This window comes from Lithobates pipiens, unplaced genomic scaffold (assembly GCF_037356315.1).
Source record: "Lithobates pipiens isolate NorthernLeopardFrog02 unplaced genomic scaffold, aLitPip1_a1.2 Scaffold_18, whole genome shotgun sequence".
Lineage (NCBI taxonomy): Eukaryota > Metazoa > Chordata > Amphibia > Anura > Ranidae > Lithobates > Lithobates pipiens.
The window spans coordinates 169534306-169553725 of NW_027507758.1; the positions used below are offsets into that span (position 1 = coordinate 169534306).

General features: G+C 40.9%; 1 protein-coding gene across 3 annotated transcripts in view; it reads left to right on the forward strand.

Annotated features, from left to right (window-relative positions):
• PLEKHG1 (pleckstrin homology and RhoGEF domain containing G1) overlaps positions 1–19420 on the forward strand; it is a 336066-nt gene that overhangs the window by 275295 nt on the left and 41351 nt on the right. For all 3 annotated transcript variants that reach the window (XM_077486366.1, XM_077486368.1, XM_077486367.1), the window contains 3 exons: positions 7743–7789; positions 9179–9329; positions 18776–18907. In XM_077486366.1, the coding sequence (XP_077342492.1) occupies positions 7743–7789; positions 9179–9329; positions 18776–18907 (330 nt within the window). The remainder of the gene's footprint in view (positions 1–7742; positions 7790–9178; positions 9330–18775; positions 18908–19420) is intronic.

A 19420-nucleotide genomic window follows, 5' to 3' on the forward strand; every position in this document is an offset into this window, starting at 1 on the left:
TAGGAGATGTTTGTAAGTTGGATGTTTGACAGTAGGGGCCTGCCCTATATTATAGCGGTATGTACTGGGTACAGAGCACGCAGACAGCACGCACTCCTAACACTACTGACTGCAAGCTCTATTATTAACCACTTGTTAGCCCAATGTTTGCATAAAGTGAAAGATGAAGTTATGCTGAGTAAATAGATATCAAACATGTCACTCTTCAAAATTGCACATGCCCGTGGAATGGCGCCAAACGTCGCTACTTAAAAAATCCCCATAGGCAACGCTTTAAATATTTTTTTTACTGGTTACATGTTTTGAGTTGCAGAGGAGGTCTAGGACTAGAATTATTGCTCTCGCTCTAACATTCTCGGCGATACCTCACATGTGTGGCAAATGCGAGCACATGGGGACATGGGCGCTTTAATTTTAATTTTATTTTTTTATTGTTCATTTTACTTTATTTATTTTAGTTTGACATTTTTTTTCCCAAAAATATATTTTTGATCACTTTTATTCCTATTACAAGAAACGTAAACATCCCTTGTAATAGGAATATGGGGTGACAGGTCCTCTTTACAGTGAAATCTGGGGGGTCAATATGACCCCACATCTCACCTCTAGGCTGGGAAGCCTGAAATAAAAAATAAAAAAAAGATTCTGGCTTTGATCGTACTGGCGAGTTGGTAGAAGCACCGGAGGGCGGTGAGGGGTGGGGGGCGTCTATGGCTGGGTATTTCAGGGTATCACCGAGTATGGCTGGGTATGGCAATTTATGGCAGGGTATTACAGAGTATTGGCGGGGTACTACAGAGTAATGGCAGGGTACTGCACTGCAGAGTAATGGCAGGGTACTGCACTGCAGAGTAATGGCAGGGTACTGCACTGCAGAGTAATGGCGGGGTACTGCAGAGTAATGGCGGGGTACTGCAGAGTAATGGCGGGGTACTGCACTGCAGAGTAATGGCGGGGTACTGCACTGCAGAGTAATGGCAGGGTACTGCACTGCAGAGTAATGGCGGGGTACTGCACTGCAGAGTAATGGCGGGGTACTACAGAGTAATGGCGGGGTACTGCACTGCAGAGTAATGGCGGGGTACTGCACTGCAGAGTAATGGCGGGGTACTGCAGAGTAATGGCGGGGTACTGCAGAGTAATGGCGGGGTACTGCAGAGTAATGGCGGGGTACTGCAGAGTAATGGCGGGGTACTGCAGAGTAATGGCAGGGTACTGCAGAGTATGCACTGGTATTGCAGAGTATTGGCAGGGAATTGAGGGGTTAAATTCGGTGAGCAGCGATGTGGGCACTGCAGATGCAGCCCACATCGCTGCTGACACCGATCTCTTTCCCCTCCGCTGTACCGATCGGTACAGAAAGGGGAGGTAGGAACAGGCGTCATAACATGACGCCGGTTTGTTTCCAAGTGATCACTCCGTCATTTGACGGAGCAATCACGTGGTAAACGGCCGCTATGAGCGGCCGTTTACCGTGATGCGCCGGGTCCCATGGACCCGGCGGTCACGGATGCTCTCGAGTGCGCACACCTCGGGGCACGCGAGAGCAGAATTCTGGGAGGCCGTTAATTAACGGCCTCTCTGAGTTAAACAACCGCCCTGAAGCCGTTAATCGGCAATGGGCAGTTGTTAAGTGGTTAAAGCTAGATCACTAGCTATATAGGTGAGGTGAATATAGTGGTGTATACTGCAGTCAGGGCACAGACAACAACCACTACACAGCAGCAAGATAGGAAATCAGCCAAAAACGATTGGTGTGTACTGTGTTGAAGGTACACAGAACACCCACTGCTTCAGATGCAAAGTAACACACTACAGGAGGCCGCCTTAAAGGCGGCCTTATATAGTGTGGGGCGTGCACTACACAGCCTGAGCTATGATTGGCCACAGGCAGGATGCCTGTGGCCAATCATGGCTCTCCTCTCTGCCGGCGCTGCGATTGGCCAAGCATGCGGGGTCACAGTGCATGCTTGGCCAATCATCGGGCAGCAATGCACTGCGCCAACGCAGTGCATTGTGGTCCGCGCGCGCGTCACTCGAATTTTGACGCGAACGGCCAAAACGTTCGGAATTCGGCGAACGCCCGAACGGCCAATGTTCGAGTCGAACGTACGTTCGACTCGAACACGAAGCTCATCCCTACTGCCCATACACTAGTAGATTTTCAAATAAACATTCACATGCACATTTGTTTAAAAGTTTGTACAAAAATCCTCAGTAAATTCGATGACTTGACAAATTTCGTCTTGAAAGTATTTAAAAATTTTGCTGGCTTTTAACATTTTGATTTTGGGATAAATGAACCTTACCTGAATGAAAACCACATACACTATTAGAAATTTGTGTATTCAAGAAAAGATTCCCATCCAATTCCTTCAAAATCAAACAATTTGTTCTTAATACGAAGAATTTCAAAAAATTTCAGCTAGTGTATAGCAGCTAGTTTTAGGTCAGAGAATGCATAAGTGGCAGGGGTTGGGAGAATCATTTAATATTGCCAGATATACTTGGGAAGTAGCAGTTATAAAGTTGGTTTGTATGTGAAATAAATCTGTATACTCTATTTTTTGTATCATTACACCACGGACCATGTCCAGTTACCATAATACAATATTTAAATAATAGTAATTTAAGAAAGAAAAAATGCAAATTATAATCCAATTACCAGTCTTTATATATATATATAAAATGTCCTCATTTAACGTTCTTGTCTCTTAGGAGCATTACAGCAATTCTTTAACCCAAAAGACGGGCATATATTATTCTCCACAGCGTAACCTTATTGCATTATAACAGCTAACCTTATTGCTCCTGTTCCCATAAGGAGGAGCTCTGTTTTCAGATTAAAATGTATATTATGAGTGTTTGAACAGTGCATACACTCCTTTAGCTAGCAAGCAAAGCAGATTAAGCTTTAAGAATTGCTTACGTAATTTACAAAGAAGCATCACATTCTATAGTACCATATGTTGCCAGACAACACACCTGCTTTGTTGTATTTCTGTAAACTATATCTATATAGGTTTTATTTAATTTGGGCCTATGTAGAAGGGTAGTGTTTGAGACTAATTAGATTTATTTAAAAAAACATGAACTGTCTCTTGTATCGGAGTCAAGATTTTATTCTCCAAATATTTTCCAATGTACAAATAATATCCTAAACTAAATAATTTTGTGGGCATTTTAGGACCCAAACTAATGCAATTGGAATTCAGAACATCAGGCCTTTTCAACATTGTTGGTCTTTTTCCTTTTATATATGAATAAATAAAAACCCAGTAGTTTATAAATATCACCATAAAGAAGCTCTATTTATCTTCATAAAATTAATTTGCGTACAATGTTGCATGTCACGGTTAGTCAAACTATCACAGCACTGAAAAACTGGCCTGGTGTAATAAGTATTACATTTCTCAAACTTTTACATTTTTCATTTTTTAATTGTCAGTTTCTAGAACTAGTTTGCATCTACTGGATAACTAAATCTGTATATAAACCATTGTTAACTGTGACCTTGTTTGGTTTGTATTGCTGAACTGAATATAAATGTTTGGAGTCACTAGAGAATAACTGGTTGTCTAGTTTAAGAGAATGATACAGTGTAAAAGTTTGAAGAAGCACACAGCGCTACATTTCTATGTCAATATTGTCTACTTTCTATTGTCAAGGTCCAGGCTCATAGTTTTTGCATGTGTCAAAGTTAGATCGGAAGATCCATTGAGCTAAACTTTATAGAGCCCTCTGCATTTTTCCAATGAACGTCGTATAACCTTAGGACAGTTAGAGACCATAATCAACCACTCTTTAATGCCTATGGACAGTTTAAAATTGTGGTACCTGCATAGAAACCTAAAGAAGAATAGACAGATTGATTGTTGGGTATATATCTATAAGACCAGCCCTCCAGTTTATGTTGGGATATATATATATATATATATATATATATATATATAATTAATTATACATTTTTATTTTTTTTAAATAATTTAAAAAATGCAAAACCTTTTTAGAATGGGTCCATTCTGTTTTACCAGAGCATGAAAAAAGGCTTTTGGTTTCTCAACATGCGATTTATAAAATACAAATTAAACCCATGTCTGATGTGTTTAGATTGACTCTGTTATTCATTGTTTGGTTTTTAAGCTTTTTTTTTTTTTTTTTTTTTTAAGACAATGAATTGTGCATTGTGAAATGTAGGACAACTGAATATATATTTCTATTGTGATGCATGATTTGCTGTTCTTATATTTAGGCTTTTTAGCTAAAATGAAACCGCTTATCTGCATTTGTCAGATGTGTAATTTAATTCCATCTTAGCTCTGATGGAGCTGAGAAAATATCTGGTGCCACCCATAGTTGAAAACAAGATTAACCTTCTTTTTTTTATAACCTAAAAAAAAATTCTGTGCCATCATACATTTTTTTTTTTTTTTTTTTTTTTTTTTTTTTACGTCCTTTAGCATGCTACATAACCTTTCCTTTTCATATTGGGTGAAAGGCATCAGAAATGACTGGTTTTAATATATAGTTTACATGCACATCTTAACTAGACATTATCTTATTGGTTTTGGTCATTACACTAAACCAGTCTAAAATATAACAGAAAACAAATCACACCAAGCAGTGAACACATGTTGTGTTAACCTAACAATTTATTTGCTTGACCCAGTATTTGTCAAGCGTATGAAGCTAAAAACAGAGAAGTTTGTGATCGTGATAAAAACCAAAATACATTTTTAAATCAAGTTAAGACTGAGGAAGGGGGTGGTATCCCTGAAACGCATTTCTGTGCATGCTCCAATAGTGACCTAAGACCGGAGAGTGATACTCATCGGATTAGGGGTAGGGAGTTCCAGAGGATGGGAAAGGTTCTGGAAAAGTCCTGGAGATGAGCATGGGAGGAGGAGACATGGGAACTAGAGAGCAGGATGTCTTGGGAGCAGCAGAGAAGATGATTTGGGTGACTTTTTGAGACAAACTTGGCAATGTAGCTCAGGACAGAATTGTAAATTGGTTTTGTATGTTGTTAATGTTTTGAATTTTATTCATTGGGCAATGGGAAGTCCTTGTATGGGTTGGTAAAGTGGATGAGTCTGGTAGCAGCATTCATGATGGGTTGAAGAGGGGATGGCCTGCAAAAAGGTAGCCCAATGAGGTTGGAGTACAATAGTCAAGGCAAGAGTTAACAAGTGAGTGAATAGGTTGCTTAGTGGTTTCAAAACTTAAAAAGGGGTGTATTTTGGAGATGTTATGGAGGTGGAGTCTACAAGATTTGAACAGGGATATGATTTGGGGCTGAAAGGATGGGTCAGAGTCCAGGATTACACCTAGCACCCTGGCATGAGGGGAGAGACTGATAATTGTATTGTTGATCTTGATGGAGAAGTTGGGAGGGGGCACAGGCAGGAGGAAATATTCTGAGCTCCGGTTTTAGAAAGATTGAGTATGAGGAAGTGGTGTGTCATCCATGCAGATATGTCAGTTAGTACTGTCATTTAGTAATGCGAGAGGAGACTGAAGTAGCGAGGAGTAGAGAGAGAGATTTGTGTGTCCTCAGCATAGAGATGGTACTGGAAGCCATGAAAGTTTATTAAGCGACCAAGGGAGGAGGTGTAGATGAAGAAGAGGAGGGGTCTGAGGACAGAACCATGGGGGATCCCTACAGAAAGAGGAAGTGGAGAGTAGGAGACAGTTATATGTAACACTGAAGGAGTGCTGTGATACGTAGGAGTAGAGAGGAGTCTTATAGACCAAGACTGCTGTATATGTGCAATAATAAATTGATATTTTTTCCCACAAATCTTGGATTTATGAACGATTTCTACCTTATTGTTTGGAGAAGATTCCGCTCTTGCCTTTATTCATACTCTTACCTCCACAGGCAAGTATGAATGGTTCAGGGACAGAAATCCATTGATTGTTACCGATCAATTATTTCTGATAACTGTCCAGTCAGTTGTCTTGGTTCCTGACCTCAATCGATTATTTGATTGAGGTCATTGATTGTCTAATATGTTAATGAAATTCTTGCCTTTTTGGATTTTTTTTTTTTTAACTACACTTGCAATACGTTTTGGCCTAAAAAGGCCCGTACACACGATCAGAGTTTTTAACAAACATGCAAATTAGCTGTTTTGGAGCAACATCCGACTGTGTGTACGCTCCATCGGACAAACTTTTTCGGTTTTCATCAGACTTTTGTTGGCTGTGTGAACGGACAAACTTTTTGACAACATAAGTCCGTTGGAGCAAAGTCCGATCGTGTGTACACAAAACCATCAGACTTTTGTACTAAGTACAAGCACGGATGCTCAGAACCAATGCAAAAGATCAGACAACAATACAGAAGTTGACCAAAAGGTGGCCCCGGAGTAATTGAATGTCATGTTGTCAGTACGTTGAAATGTCACTACGTTCGTGTTTGTTGCCTAAAAAGTCTGATCGTGTGTATGCAATACAAACTTATGGCCAACGCCCTTTGTACAAAAGTCCGGAGGAAAGTGTGTACAAAGTCCGATCGTGTGTACGGGGCTTTAGATCTAAAATGCAGGGATGGCAAAGAGGATTTATGAGTGTGGGAGCACAAACTTGCTCATTGACATTCAGCTAAGGGTTCTACCTATGAAATGGATGGTGCCTCCTCCTGTGGGCCCCAGAACCCACTTGTAGAGGCTGAGGGCAATATTCTTGTGAGGAGTAAAGGAGTGTGTTTGGGATGGTAATGATGGGCATGCAGATGATGATAAAGAGTCAGTCAGAGAGAAAGGAAGGACTGTACATTTGTGGACAAATTCATGATTAGACTGTGCAGTACTGCTCAAGCAGTGTTGCAGCAGAACAAAAAAGCATGCCTAGGAACCTCTGTAACCCTGTAAGCCCTAGGATTATGGTAGTTATGTCATTGAGGGCAAAATTGAGCCATTATGGCAATACATAGACAACAAATTGGTAGTTTTGAAAATTTGCTGAGCGTAACCACCAATACACAGTAAACAAAGGGCACTTGTGATTAATGCAGACAACAAGTAGGCAATTGTGGCAATGCCCTGACTGCATGTATGCTGTTGAGATGCATGGACAATACAGTATTTTATCAAATGCTTCCCTCCACACCTAACGTTACCTCTACTCCAAGATTCCCATAGCATTGCAAGATAATAATGGCCAAATGCAGAGACAATCAGTGAAACTCAGTCTACTTCCCCTTAACCACTACTGCAGACTTCTACCTGAAGGTACTTCTTTTCTACCTCTGGCCACGTGTGTTCTCTTAGTAGCCAGGGGGAGATGCTAGAAATAGGCATTGCACAGCCCACAGCTTCTTCTGGTACCCTACTCCTCTGGAATGCCAGCTTTGTTTTCTCCTCCTGTGTATCTTGTGTAGAGATGCTAACTCCTAGTGTTTTTTATCTGGGCCAGAGCTGGAGAGTTCCTAGCTATTCGGATAATTTGATTCTCTTTGTAATCCAGGACAGATCACATTTTGGTATTGAGGACTGTGAAGCAGTGGTTAAAAAGATTTTAAGATACAAGAACCCCCTTTCTTTTATATAACCTGCATCTAGGTTAAAACCTTGGAACTCGTAGTTTAACAACCCAGACACAGAATGTACAAGTTTAATTGCTTAAAATGACAATAATGATTTAAAGATCACTAGAAGAATACGACAGAGAATGCAAAATGACAACATAACTGTCGCTTTATTTTTGCTAAGAATCTTCCATTTTTTTCTTTTCTCCAGAGTGAAGAATTTCATATTTACACACAGTATTGCACAAACTACCCAAGGTAAGATCACTAAATAATGGTATCTTAGAAAATAATAAAGGTGCAGTGGCTTAATATAGCAAAGGCAAATTAAAACATCCACTATAATCCATGTGCATAAAAAGGTGAAAGTGAAAATCACACACACAAGTTCTTGGTATCTGGATGTTACGTTATCGTTTTTACATGATTTTTATGCCCATGATTTATAGTGGATGTTTTCATTTGCTGTTGCTATATTAAGGCACTGCCGCTTTTATTATTTGTTTTGCTGTAGCTTTGTATATGCTTACCTATTGCTAGCAGCCTTCTATTTATTATTGTTTTTAGCGCTGACTTTTTATATTTATCTTTGATATCATAGAAAATATTAAATTAGTATGGGTGATGCAAACAAGATTTTACAACTGAACATCATAGCCAAATCGGTGACTTCACTTTTCTTTACTTCAGTTATGCAGTACAGTGTGGTCACCAATCGACCCCCTGTTTGTGACTAAACAGCAATGTAGAAGCAGTACACTGATGAGGTCATATATATGCAATATTTGTTGTAAAAATGTTGGTTTGCCTTCCAAAATCAAGGCATTATCCTTCCAAATCCAAGTTTTCGGAAAAAGTCATTCTCTTCTGGGTGTACGTGCAATGGAGAATGTGCAAGGGCATACATTTGCACATGTACTGTATTCTTCCTGTGGCCAGGCTATTGCTTAGCGGTTTAGGGGGCCAGTAAAAATGAGTGGATAAGCTGTGCTTTTACTGCCTGCTAGTCCCCTTAAGCTGTAAAGGCAGTCAAACAGGGTTGTATGCTTAGCACTTTGCACGACCATGATGCTTTGCTACACAGCAATAATTAACCCCCCTATCCCATTTGGTGGACAGTACTGTGGGTAGAATTTTATTAATTTTAATACACCATAAACAATAAAGAAAAACAACAAAAACGGACAAAAAAGAAACAAACGCCCTGTATATGGAGCGAACATCGCTCAAACCATTCCACAATCTGGTAAACTGCTATACATGTAATGGATATGTGACACCCTAAAGGTGAAATGTCTATTCTGCTTAACTGGAACCAGTCAATGAACAAGGGGCTTCATTTAGTCTTTTGATGAGACGGTGGTATGGTACTTTCGGAGCTGACCCAAGAGCCCCAAATCTTAAGGAATTTTTTTGGGCATCCTCTGGCCTCATGCGTCAACTTGTATAATGGTATTGCATGGTTAATGGTAGTGATCCAAAAGAATACAAAATCCTTAATAAAAGAGGCTGCAAAGGGGAAGTGTTATGTTATATAAAGTTTTTATACATCGCCCTCTACTCAAAACAGTATGAGAGGATACCTGTTTTTAGTGTTTTTCAGCACTAGAGGGAGCTGTGCATTAATAGTCTGTGCTATATTTGCAGGTCTGTGGCTGTATTAACAGAATGCATGAGAAACAAGATCCTTGCCAAGTTCTTCAGAGAAAGACAGGAGGTCCTCCAGCACTCCCTTCCACTAGGGTCCTACCTTTTGAAACCTGTTCAGAGGATCCTTAAGTACCACTTGCTGCTGCATGTAAGTTTTCACAGTGCATAGACACTAGCTAAATTGACAACATAAATTTGTGTGCCAAAAGGTGCATAAAGGAACGGAAGAAGGAGCAAGTTGGCTGAAGATCAAATACTAGGTGTAGCCAGCAAGAAAAGTCACGGTCTTGAGAACCTTAGATTATAGTTTAATGACCTAAGACAAGTCATTGTTTACTTATTATTACTGCTAATAAGAAAATTTCATTGCCTATAGTCTCATAAAACAACTGACTATTTTTGGTTTCAGACTTTTGTCATTCATGCAATGTACAAAAGGAGAACAAAGCCAAAAAGTATCAAAGTCAAATTAACAGTTCTAGAACCAGGCTAAAAAAATTTTAAAACGTTTTTAAGGTTAACACAGAAGACTGGTTTGTTAATTGCACATGAAAATTACATTGATCCAAAAATGGTAAACACAGTATACACCCTCTCAAGGAAAATAATGTATAAAGAGAAAACTCATCAAGGTCAGAAACTAGGCTCGGTCAGATGAGCTAAATGTATAGTTTCACGAAGATAAACTTGGTATCGCCACGTCCGGAATGGCGGCGGAGACGCATCCCTGACCAACATCACTCTACTCCCAGGAAAATTTGAGAGGCAGGGGGTGTTATGCGGGTAGGTGGTAAGATTCAAATAACCCAAAAAAGAACCGCGCTGTCCTAAGTGTGAGCTTAGGTCGTGTATTTCCCAAATAGTGGAATCAAATTACAAAATATTGTTACGATATCACCAATTATGGAAAAAATATATATCAGTGAATGCTACTATGAAACAGTGAAAACAAACACCTATAACCAAAATGAATATATATATATAGTAACATCTGTGACCACAATTCAATAGGTGCAGATATAAGCTATATAAACTTAGCTACACAAACGGTGCTAAACAAAGTCTTAGCTCAAGTGAATAAAATACATGGTATATTACTGTATTCAAACTTGCAAAAAAAACATATAATCACATAAAAATAAAATTAAAAATTGGTTAAATGAAAGTGTCCAATCATTTATAATCAGTCCATGAAAATAATAAAAACACCATGTGTCAGATGTAAAATTAATATTTTTTCTCAGGGTCTTGTTCAAAAATCCCCACAACTCAGCGACTGTAAAAGTGCACCACCACCAGAAGTGAGGATTGGCTCCTTACCAGATGCTCTTAGGTTGTATGCTCTAAAAGTCAGACCGGGCCGTATACATTCATCAATCGTCCACAGGCTCCACCCATAAGTTAGATCGTTTAAGCAGTCAGGTTCCAATATTTAGCAATAACCAGTCAGCCATAAAGAGGAGGGAAAAAACGCTCCAATAGTGTAAAAACGTTTTATTAAAAAATAATAAAAAACAGAAAATGCACTTACAAAAGTCAAGCACAATAGGGCATGTCACAGTAGGTAGCGCCGGCCGGACGCGAGTCATCTACTTCAGTCTTCAGTACCCTTTCTCCAGCTGGTTCGTTCGGAGGCAATAAATAGCGTGTCACACCGCCCGACGCGTTTCGTGAAATGTCACGTCTTCTCGGGGCTCTGGTGGTAAGATTCACAGGGAGCGTAGTTGTCCATCCCAACATAGAATAGAAGCAGATAGTGACACTACAGGATAGAGATAAAATGGGGGGGGGGGGTCAACCCCAAAACATGCCCTCTCATCAAACCCTCCACATGTTTTTAAACTAGAAAGCTAGGCATTTATTTGTGATCTTGTGTAAAGAAACAAAGGCCACATCTGATTAGCAGTTGGGGCTTGCAGTAGATCAGTCAAGGGGATTCCCACATAATACATTCACCATAATGTTGGGGAAGAGATGAGGGCATGCACAGTCGCAAAAGTTTAAATATTTTTGTGTTATCTCTGGACATTTTATACCAATGTAATGCTGCGCTATCCAAATAAAATCATATGATAATCGTGCTAAATCCTTATATTGCTGACTACAGTTAAATAGTGGTGGTGAGATATTCCATTCCTATGTAAAAAATCTAGTGAACATACTAATGCAATCTTATGAGATTAAAAGTTGCGATCATAAACAATTAAACATTGAAATCCTATGCGATCCTCCCAATGATGACCTGTGTAGCATCAAAAGTGCATCAATATACAATAATCAATATAGAAATAAAGTGACCCATGTTTAAAGTGCTCTTGTGCCAAACTAATTCATGCATTAATCTGTGTCCACAAAATCGCAATATAAAGTGAGAATTCCCCCTGAGAAAGATACGTTATTTCCCGGTATCGACACATGTTGGGGAGGGGACAGGGCGGTTTGTGAGACAGTGGAGTGTTCTCAGAGCGGGAGACGACACACCAGTACAGCGTCTTTATATTTGTATGGCTTGCTACAGAGTGGTGCATACCCTAATATAGGGAATATTGCCATAAATAAATTAAATAAAACTTTTTAAACGTTAATACACTATCCAGTTTCCTCCTGTTTTCCATATGAACAAGCAACCATCCAAGGATCTGAATGCTGACCATAAACCCAGAGGTGGTTTATAAGCGTCATTTGACCAAGCTTAGGTGCAAGGTCACATGCTATAAGGTGAGCACATACACTAAAGGGGGAGCACAAGAGTGGACACGAGCACTTTACAGTTTTATCATCTGCAATGAGTTTTTTGAACACAGATTAATGCATGCATTAGTTTGGCACAAGAGCACTTTAAACACGGGTCACTTTATTTCTATATTGGTTATTGTATACTGATGCACTTTTATATAGACTGATGTAAATTACAGGTTGTCACTGCAATTATCGCATTTATCATAATTATCTCACAGGGTTGCAAATTTCTCTATTGAATATGAATGTAACGTGTATATAGAGGTGTGTGTGTGTGTGTGTGTGTGTGTTACACAGGTTGTCATTGGGAGGATTGCATAAGATTTAAATTTTTAATCTTTTATGATCCCAACTTTAATAAGATTGCATTAGTATGTTCACTAGATTTTTTACATAGGAATGGAAAATCTCACCACCACTATTTTTAACTGTAGTCAGTAATATTAGGATTTAGTACCATTGCCATGTGGTTTTATTTGGATAGCGCAGCATTACATTTGTATACTGTTTATTTGGCACGAGCATATGGGACGTGATCAATGCTAGCAGCTGTCCTTTAATCATCTGTAATTATCATTTGGATTTTCACATGGAAGCTCACAAGACACTGTTTGCTAAATTCAGTATTGTGAAATGAGGGGGCGCAGGGGATCTAGAGAACAGTCTATCAACTATATTGCGCATCTCTTGTTTGGTGGTCTGTACAGTTAAAAATAATTCTTCATATAATGCAGCATGCTGCCTCCAAAAATCACATGACACAAGGAGTGGAGTTTGTACAAAATAGTGTAGTCATTCAGATTAACACCTAGACTGCTTTTTGTGACTCCATGGACTCATTTTTTATCTATATATAGAATGAATGCTCCTTTTTTTTTTTTTTTTCCAGGTAACCCAATTCATGTTTGCAGCAGATAAGAGATGTAACCTGTGCTCCATATTTTTCTTTCTTCTGATTGCCTGCCATTTTTTTTTTTTAAAGGACAAGTTCACTTTAAAAAAAAAAATTATCTTTGTTTGCAGGTAAAAAAGTGCATTTATTTTTATTTTTTGTAGGAGCCTGGAAAGCATTGGAAAAAAGTTGGGGACAAACCTGTGCTACAGTACGAATTATAAATAATCTCCTGAAAGATTAAATTAATGAAAGCTGCGGTTCTATTCTGTACCAAAAATACAACATTTAAATGAAACAGAAAAATTATGAGAACTGCGCTAACCCGTTATGGAGTAATAATGAGTGATAGCCTCACTGATTGGGCCCCCCCCCCCCCCCACCAACTGTACATGCTCTAAACAGACTACAGTGATATTTAGTGGGAAACATTACTATCATAAGGTAAAAATTAAACACCAATCAAATATCTCAAAAAACTTTCGTGACTAAACACAATAGTGCAAAACGTAATAAAGTATGTATATAAATTACTCCAGACCTGTAGAGTAAAAAACGTGACTAACAACGTATGCTAAAATCCTCTGAAATGAGAGTCCAACATAAGATATAGACACCACTTGTGACCATAAATGTGACTAATTCAATATAATAAATTCAGAATAAGTAAAAAAAAGACCATCCACAAGAATCTTTTATTATTGTGAGCCGTGTAGAATCCACCACCACCTATGTGAGGATTGGCTTTTTACCAGAACGTTCAGAACCCAGGGGGTCAAGATTAGCTTATAAAGGTTGTGGCAGCTTCTCCAACCATCATACTCCTCCGCCATTATGGATAGTCTCCAATATATACAACAGCTGTGATTGGGTCTCAAAATGGCTCTCTCATGAACAGTTACTCCTAGGTGGACATCCATGCATAAAAACAAAATGGCTCCAAATAGTGTAAAATCCCAATTTATTATGGTTAAAAAAATTAAAAATGTAAACTTACAAACTTGAAGAAAACCGCAGGCCTTAAGTGGGTTGCGCCGGCCGGATGCACACCACCATGCTCACAAACCCGTCCTCCCCAGATCGTAAACACAAGCCACGAGGTGATGTCAGCGTGTCGCTCCACCCTATGCGTTTTGTAATATGTTACGACGTCCAGGGGCCTGGAAAGTATTGCACCAGTGATCAGAAGATCGTGGGTGCCATGATGGACTCCTACAGATTGTCGGTGTAAGCTATCTACCTGTACATCTTACAGACAGACAGTTTCACAAAACAGGAAGAATCAATGAACTACCAGAGTACTCAACAGCACCCTGGTAGTTCATTGAGAACAACCCCAAGAGCCACAAATAGTGTTCTGTGGATGAATGACGCAACTGTGTGGGAGAAGCAAGTACAGGGAGAGGATCCCCCTGCTGTCACAGAGAGGGCACAGATCGGGTAGAGGCTGCAGGAGTGGGAACATGTTCCATGTTTCACCCTAAAAAGGCGTGGAACATGGAAATCTGGGGAATCTGTTCGCAAAAGTGAAATTATCCTTTAAACATACAATATTCACCTATTGCGAACAGTTCTTAAATTTGCAGTACGCTTCTACTTACAAATATTATTCTAATAATAGACGCAGTATTCTGAATACATATATGAAAAAAATTTAGAGTCAAAGTGCAGGCAGTATAAAAAATAGAAATATAGCACTAGGGACATAACTTACAGTTCGTGAGATCTGTCCCTTGTGCCGATGCCTCGTCTGTTAGGGGAAATTCATGTCCCCCACCCTTGCTGCCAGAATCTTCCTGTGTGGTTGGGGTTAATAGAACTGTGGGAGCTGTCATAGGCCCTCCTCAAGAGTGCCCAACTATGCCCGCCCTTTCCGCCTAGCCCCCCCATGTATTACAGTTTCTAGGAATGAAACCAGATCTATGAATGGATAGGGCGGACCATCTACTGACTGTAATTTATGTACTTGTGCTGCTTTTTGTGTTATTTTGGCTGCACTTGGCTTTATTAATATTTTATATGAGGCAGCCTGCGTATCTTGGAATGCCCAAAGCTTTCTTCCTTTGTTTGAAATAAATGTATTTGGTTTTATTCTTGTGAACTATTTTAATTCCTGTGTTTATGGGACTCCTTAAGCATTTTATCTTGGCTGACTAATGCTACAATAAACATAGCGGACAATTATAAAAGTAGCCAAGGTCTAACAGAACACAACATTTTTGCTGAAAGCGCTTTCCAAAAAAAAAATGTATGGTTTATCAATTCCTTTGTGCATGTTTATGGCTATGGAAATAAGAAATGCTGAAAGATGTACCGTATATACTCGAGTATAAGCCGAGATTTTCAGCCTCTTTTTTGAGGCTGAAAGTGCCCCCCTCGGCTTATACTCGAGTCATCGCCGTCTGACTGCTCGATCAGCGTATCGAGCAGACAGACGGCGGACATACTACAATTCGAAAGCCGCGCCTCCGCCTCCGCCTGTGATAGGCGGAACACTGAATTTCCCAGCAGCCTGTGTTCCGCCTATCACTGACATCGTCTCATCCTCGTCCGTAGTACGAGGATGAGACTATGTCCGTGATAGGCGGAACACAGGCTGCTGGGAAATTCAGTGTTCCGCCTATCACAGGCGAAGGCGGAGGCGCGGCTTTCGAATTGTAGTATGTCCGCCGAGGCGCCGACGAAGAGCGGCGATCCTGGCAAGGCACGGGACGGAGGCAAGGCACGGCACGGGACGGGACGGAGGCAAGGCACGACACGGGACGGAGGCAAGGCACGGGACGGAGGCAAGGAGGCAAGGCACGGCACGGGACGGAGGCAAGGAGGCAAGGCACGGCACGGGACGGAGGCAAGGAGGCAAGGCACGGCATGGGACGGAGGCAAGGAGGCAAGGCACGGCACGGGACGGAGGCAAGGAGGCAAGGCACGGGACGGAGGCTCGGGACACAGGTAGGCTGGACACACACACACACACACACACACACACACACACACACACACACACACACACATGGACACACACACACAGGGATGGATGGATGGAGACACACACACACACAGGGATGGATGGATGGATGGAGACACACACACACAGGGATGGATGGATGGATGGAGACACACACACACAGGGATGGATGGATGGATGGAGACACACACACACAGGGATGGATGGATGGATGGACACACACACACACAGGGATGGATGGATGGATGGACACACACACACACAGGGATGGATGGATGGATGGACACACACACACACAGGGATGGATGGATGGATGGACACACACACACAGGGATGGACGGACACACAGGGACGGACACACACACAGGGATGGACAGGCATGTCTCACCCTCGGCTTATACACGAGTCAATAAGTTTGCCAGTTTTTTTGGGGGTAAATTGGGGGCCTCGGCTTATATTCGGGTCGGCCTATACTCGAGTATATACGGTACATGTTCTAAACCCAATAATAACAATTTGAAGATATTGAAGTTACCAGTCCTTAGATGTGGTGGCTGCAATCTCTTTTTTCTCTGTCCTTATTTTTTTTTCAGACTAAGAACATTTTCTATAAATACAGAAAAAATCACATTGATGTTAGAAATCCTGGGTGCCTGTAACTTCCTGTGTATTGTATTGAAATGTCAAACAATGTTATGGGCGCTATCTTCTGTAAACGTCAGACATTTCCTTTCTATGTAATAAAGATGAGGAAAGGGTGAGCGGCTTGTAGTCCAAATCAGAAGAGTAGCCTAAAGTGACAAGGCTACTCCTCAATAGTTAAACTACAGTGAAAGGGTATTGTCACCCTAGAACAGGACATTTGTTACTGGCATGATCAAAAGGTGCCTATAAAGGGGAGAAAAAAGCCTAAAAAAACAAAAATAATGCAACAACTACATTTAGAGACTCATAAGCTGCAATATGTAAATTTTTTTGTTTCGGGTTAGGATACGCACTAAAGGACACCTGTATCTTTTGGTTCAGCTGTCCTTTAAAGATTTCCTCCCACTTCTCTGATTGCAGCCCACCAAGACTAAAACTCACACATATAGTACAATGTACCATACAATCACTGTACGATCAAATTTAGATCAACTTAATACTATCCAATTAATATCTATGCAACCAGACAGGCCCTTGCACTACATACTCAATATACATCTAACAGACAATGCTCAATCAGACTGTAATGTGTGGTGAGTCTAATGCTGTGTACACACGACCGGACTTTCCAGCAGACTAGGTCCAACTGTCTTCCCGACAGACTTTCGTCAGACTTGGCTACACACAATCACACCAAAGTCTGACGGATTTGAACAAGATGACATATGACCAGACTAGAATAAGGAAGTTCATAGCCAGTAGCCAATAGCTGCCCTAGCGACGATTTTCGTCTATTGGACTAGCATACAGGCGAACGGATTTTTCGACCGGACTCGAGTCCGTCGGAAATATTTGAAACATGTTCTAAATCTAAAGTCCATCAGATTTTTCGACAGCAAAGGTCCGATGAAGCCCACACACGATTGAATTGTCCGACGGATTCGTTCCGTCTGACCTTTGCTGTCGGAAAGTCCGGCCGTGTGTACACGGAATTAAGCCCCATACACATGATTGGATTTTCCGACAACAAAACTGTGGATTTTTTTCCAAAGGATGTCACTTGTCTTGCATATACACGGTCACAGAAATGTTGGCACAAAATTCCGAACGTGAGAACGCGGTGGCGATCAAGGCGCGACGAGCCGAGAAAAGAAGTTCAATAGCTAGTGGAGCTCCTTCTGCTTGATTCCGAGCATGCGTGAACATTTGTGCGATGGACCCGTGTACACACGATCGGAAATTACGACAATGAAACAGCAAATGTTTGATGGAGCATACCGACGGGTGGACTTTCCGACAACAAGCTCACATCCAACATTTGTTGTTGGAAAATCCGATCATGTGTACGGGGCATAAAACTTACCTCGGCCCTGGTTCCAGTAATCTTTGCTGTCCTGCTCTGCCTATGTTTCTGTATATGTGCACTACAGCCTCAATCATTCCTTTGGGGAAAGCTGTACTGGCGGCTGCACTGGAGGCAGCCATGAGTGTGGTTTCCAATAGGAATGAATGGGACCATGGCACCCATGTACAAGAAGAGGAGAACCAGTGGGGATTTTTTTTTTCCTAAAAGTGTGTGTCTCTGGGTGCAGCAGCGAATTGAAAAGCACAATTGTCCTTTTAATATCAACAAAACATCTGTGATCAGCTAAAAAAAAATCTGCCACAGTTGAAAATGGTTTCCACTGAGTTTGGTTGGTTGTGATTGTCAGTGAAAGTTTGCTGGTACCTGTAGACATGGATATATTTCAGCCGGATTGGTTTGACAATCCTTTCCTGCCTGTGGGTCCTTTAATTTATCCAGCTGGAAGCTTGCACAGGGAATTTCTATTTAAGCTAAGAGGTCACTGAAGGACAGTCTACAATTGTTTTGGACTTCTAGTGTGTCTTGTAATAGGATTTTGTAGTTGAGGATTATTAGCTTTTGGCTGTCAATGTATTAAAAGGCTGACTGCGCTTAGTAAGTGGTATAAATGAAACATTTGTCTAGTACAGGGGTCTCCAAACATTTCAGTAGGAGGGCCATGTCATATATTTGATAAAAAAAAAAAAAAATCAGTTTGATAAATCAATTAAGTAATTCATTAATAACTTTTACTTGGATTCTTTTTGGAAACGGCATGATAGGATTTAGAACAAAAGAGAATTTTAGTAAAACAAACAAAGCAAAGTCCACCATACGTCAGAGTCCCCATCAGAACCCCCCTTACATCAGTAGGGAAAACCTGACCCTAACGGAGAGCTGGATGCAATTCTGTAGAAGGCTGTAGTTTGGAGACCAATTGGTCTAGTGGTATGCTTACTATTGTAAAACATTTGTTTAAACTGTTTTATATTTTCTTTCATGAATTAGGAGATATCCAACCACCTGGACAAGGATACAGATGGATATGATGTTGTACTTGATGCCATAGACACAATGCAACGAGTTGCATGGCACATCAATGACATGAAAAGGAAACATGAGCATGACATCCGGCTACAGGTTTGTTTTTCACAATGTTGTTTAAGTGTAATCCCCACACTCCAGAATTAAGGCTGATCTCCAAAAAATTCAGCCACTTTGTAAAAAGTGCAGGAATACTGTGAGTTAAGTCCAGTGAGGTGCATGCCTCCACCTGGGCTTTTTCCTGTTTACATTTAGCTGGTTTGTGAAGTGCCTGGAAGACCGCTATCCCCATAATACTGTGAGCTCCAATGCTGGACCCTGTGGTCTCGGCTCCTTCAGCAGCAGAGTCAATAGAGCTGCTATGCTGCTATAAGCTAGCATTCAACCGCTGGGCATGTGAATGGCTGTGAGTGAACTTCTTTCGCCGGTCCAGCAGCTGGGGCAGGGACATTTGCCTGCTATAATCGGACGTGGGTGTACTGCTAGCAGAGTGCCCGGAAGCACTTGGCTGTGACACACCTAATTCTACACCTTCATTCCTCTCAGAGCAGGTTTCAGAGAGGACTGAAGGTCTAGTGGGGTTGGAGATGCCAGCTGATGAGGAGCAAG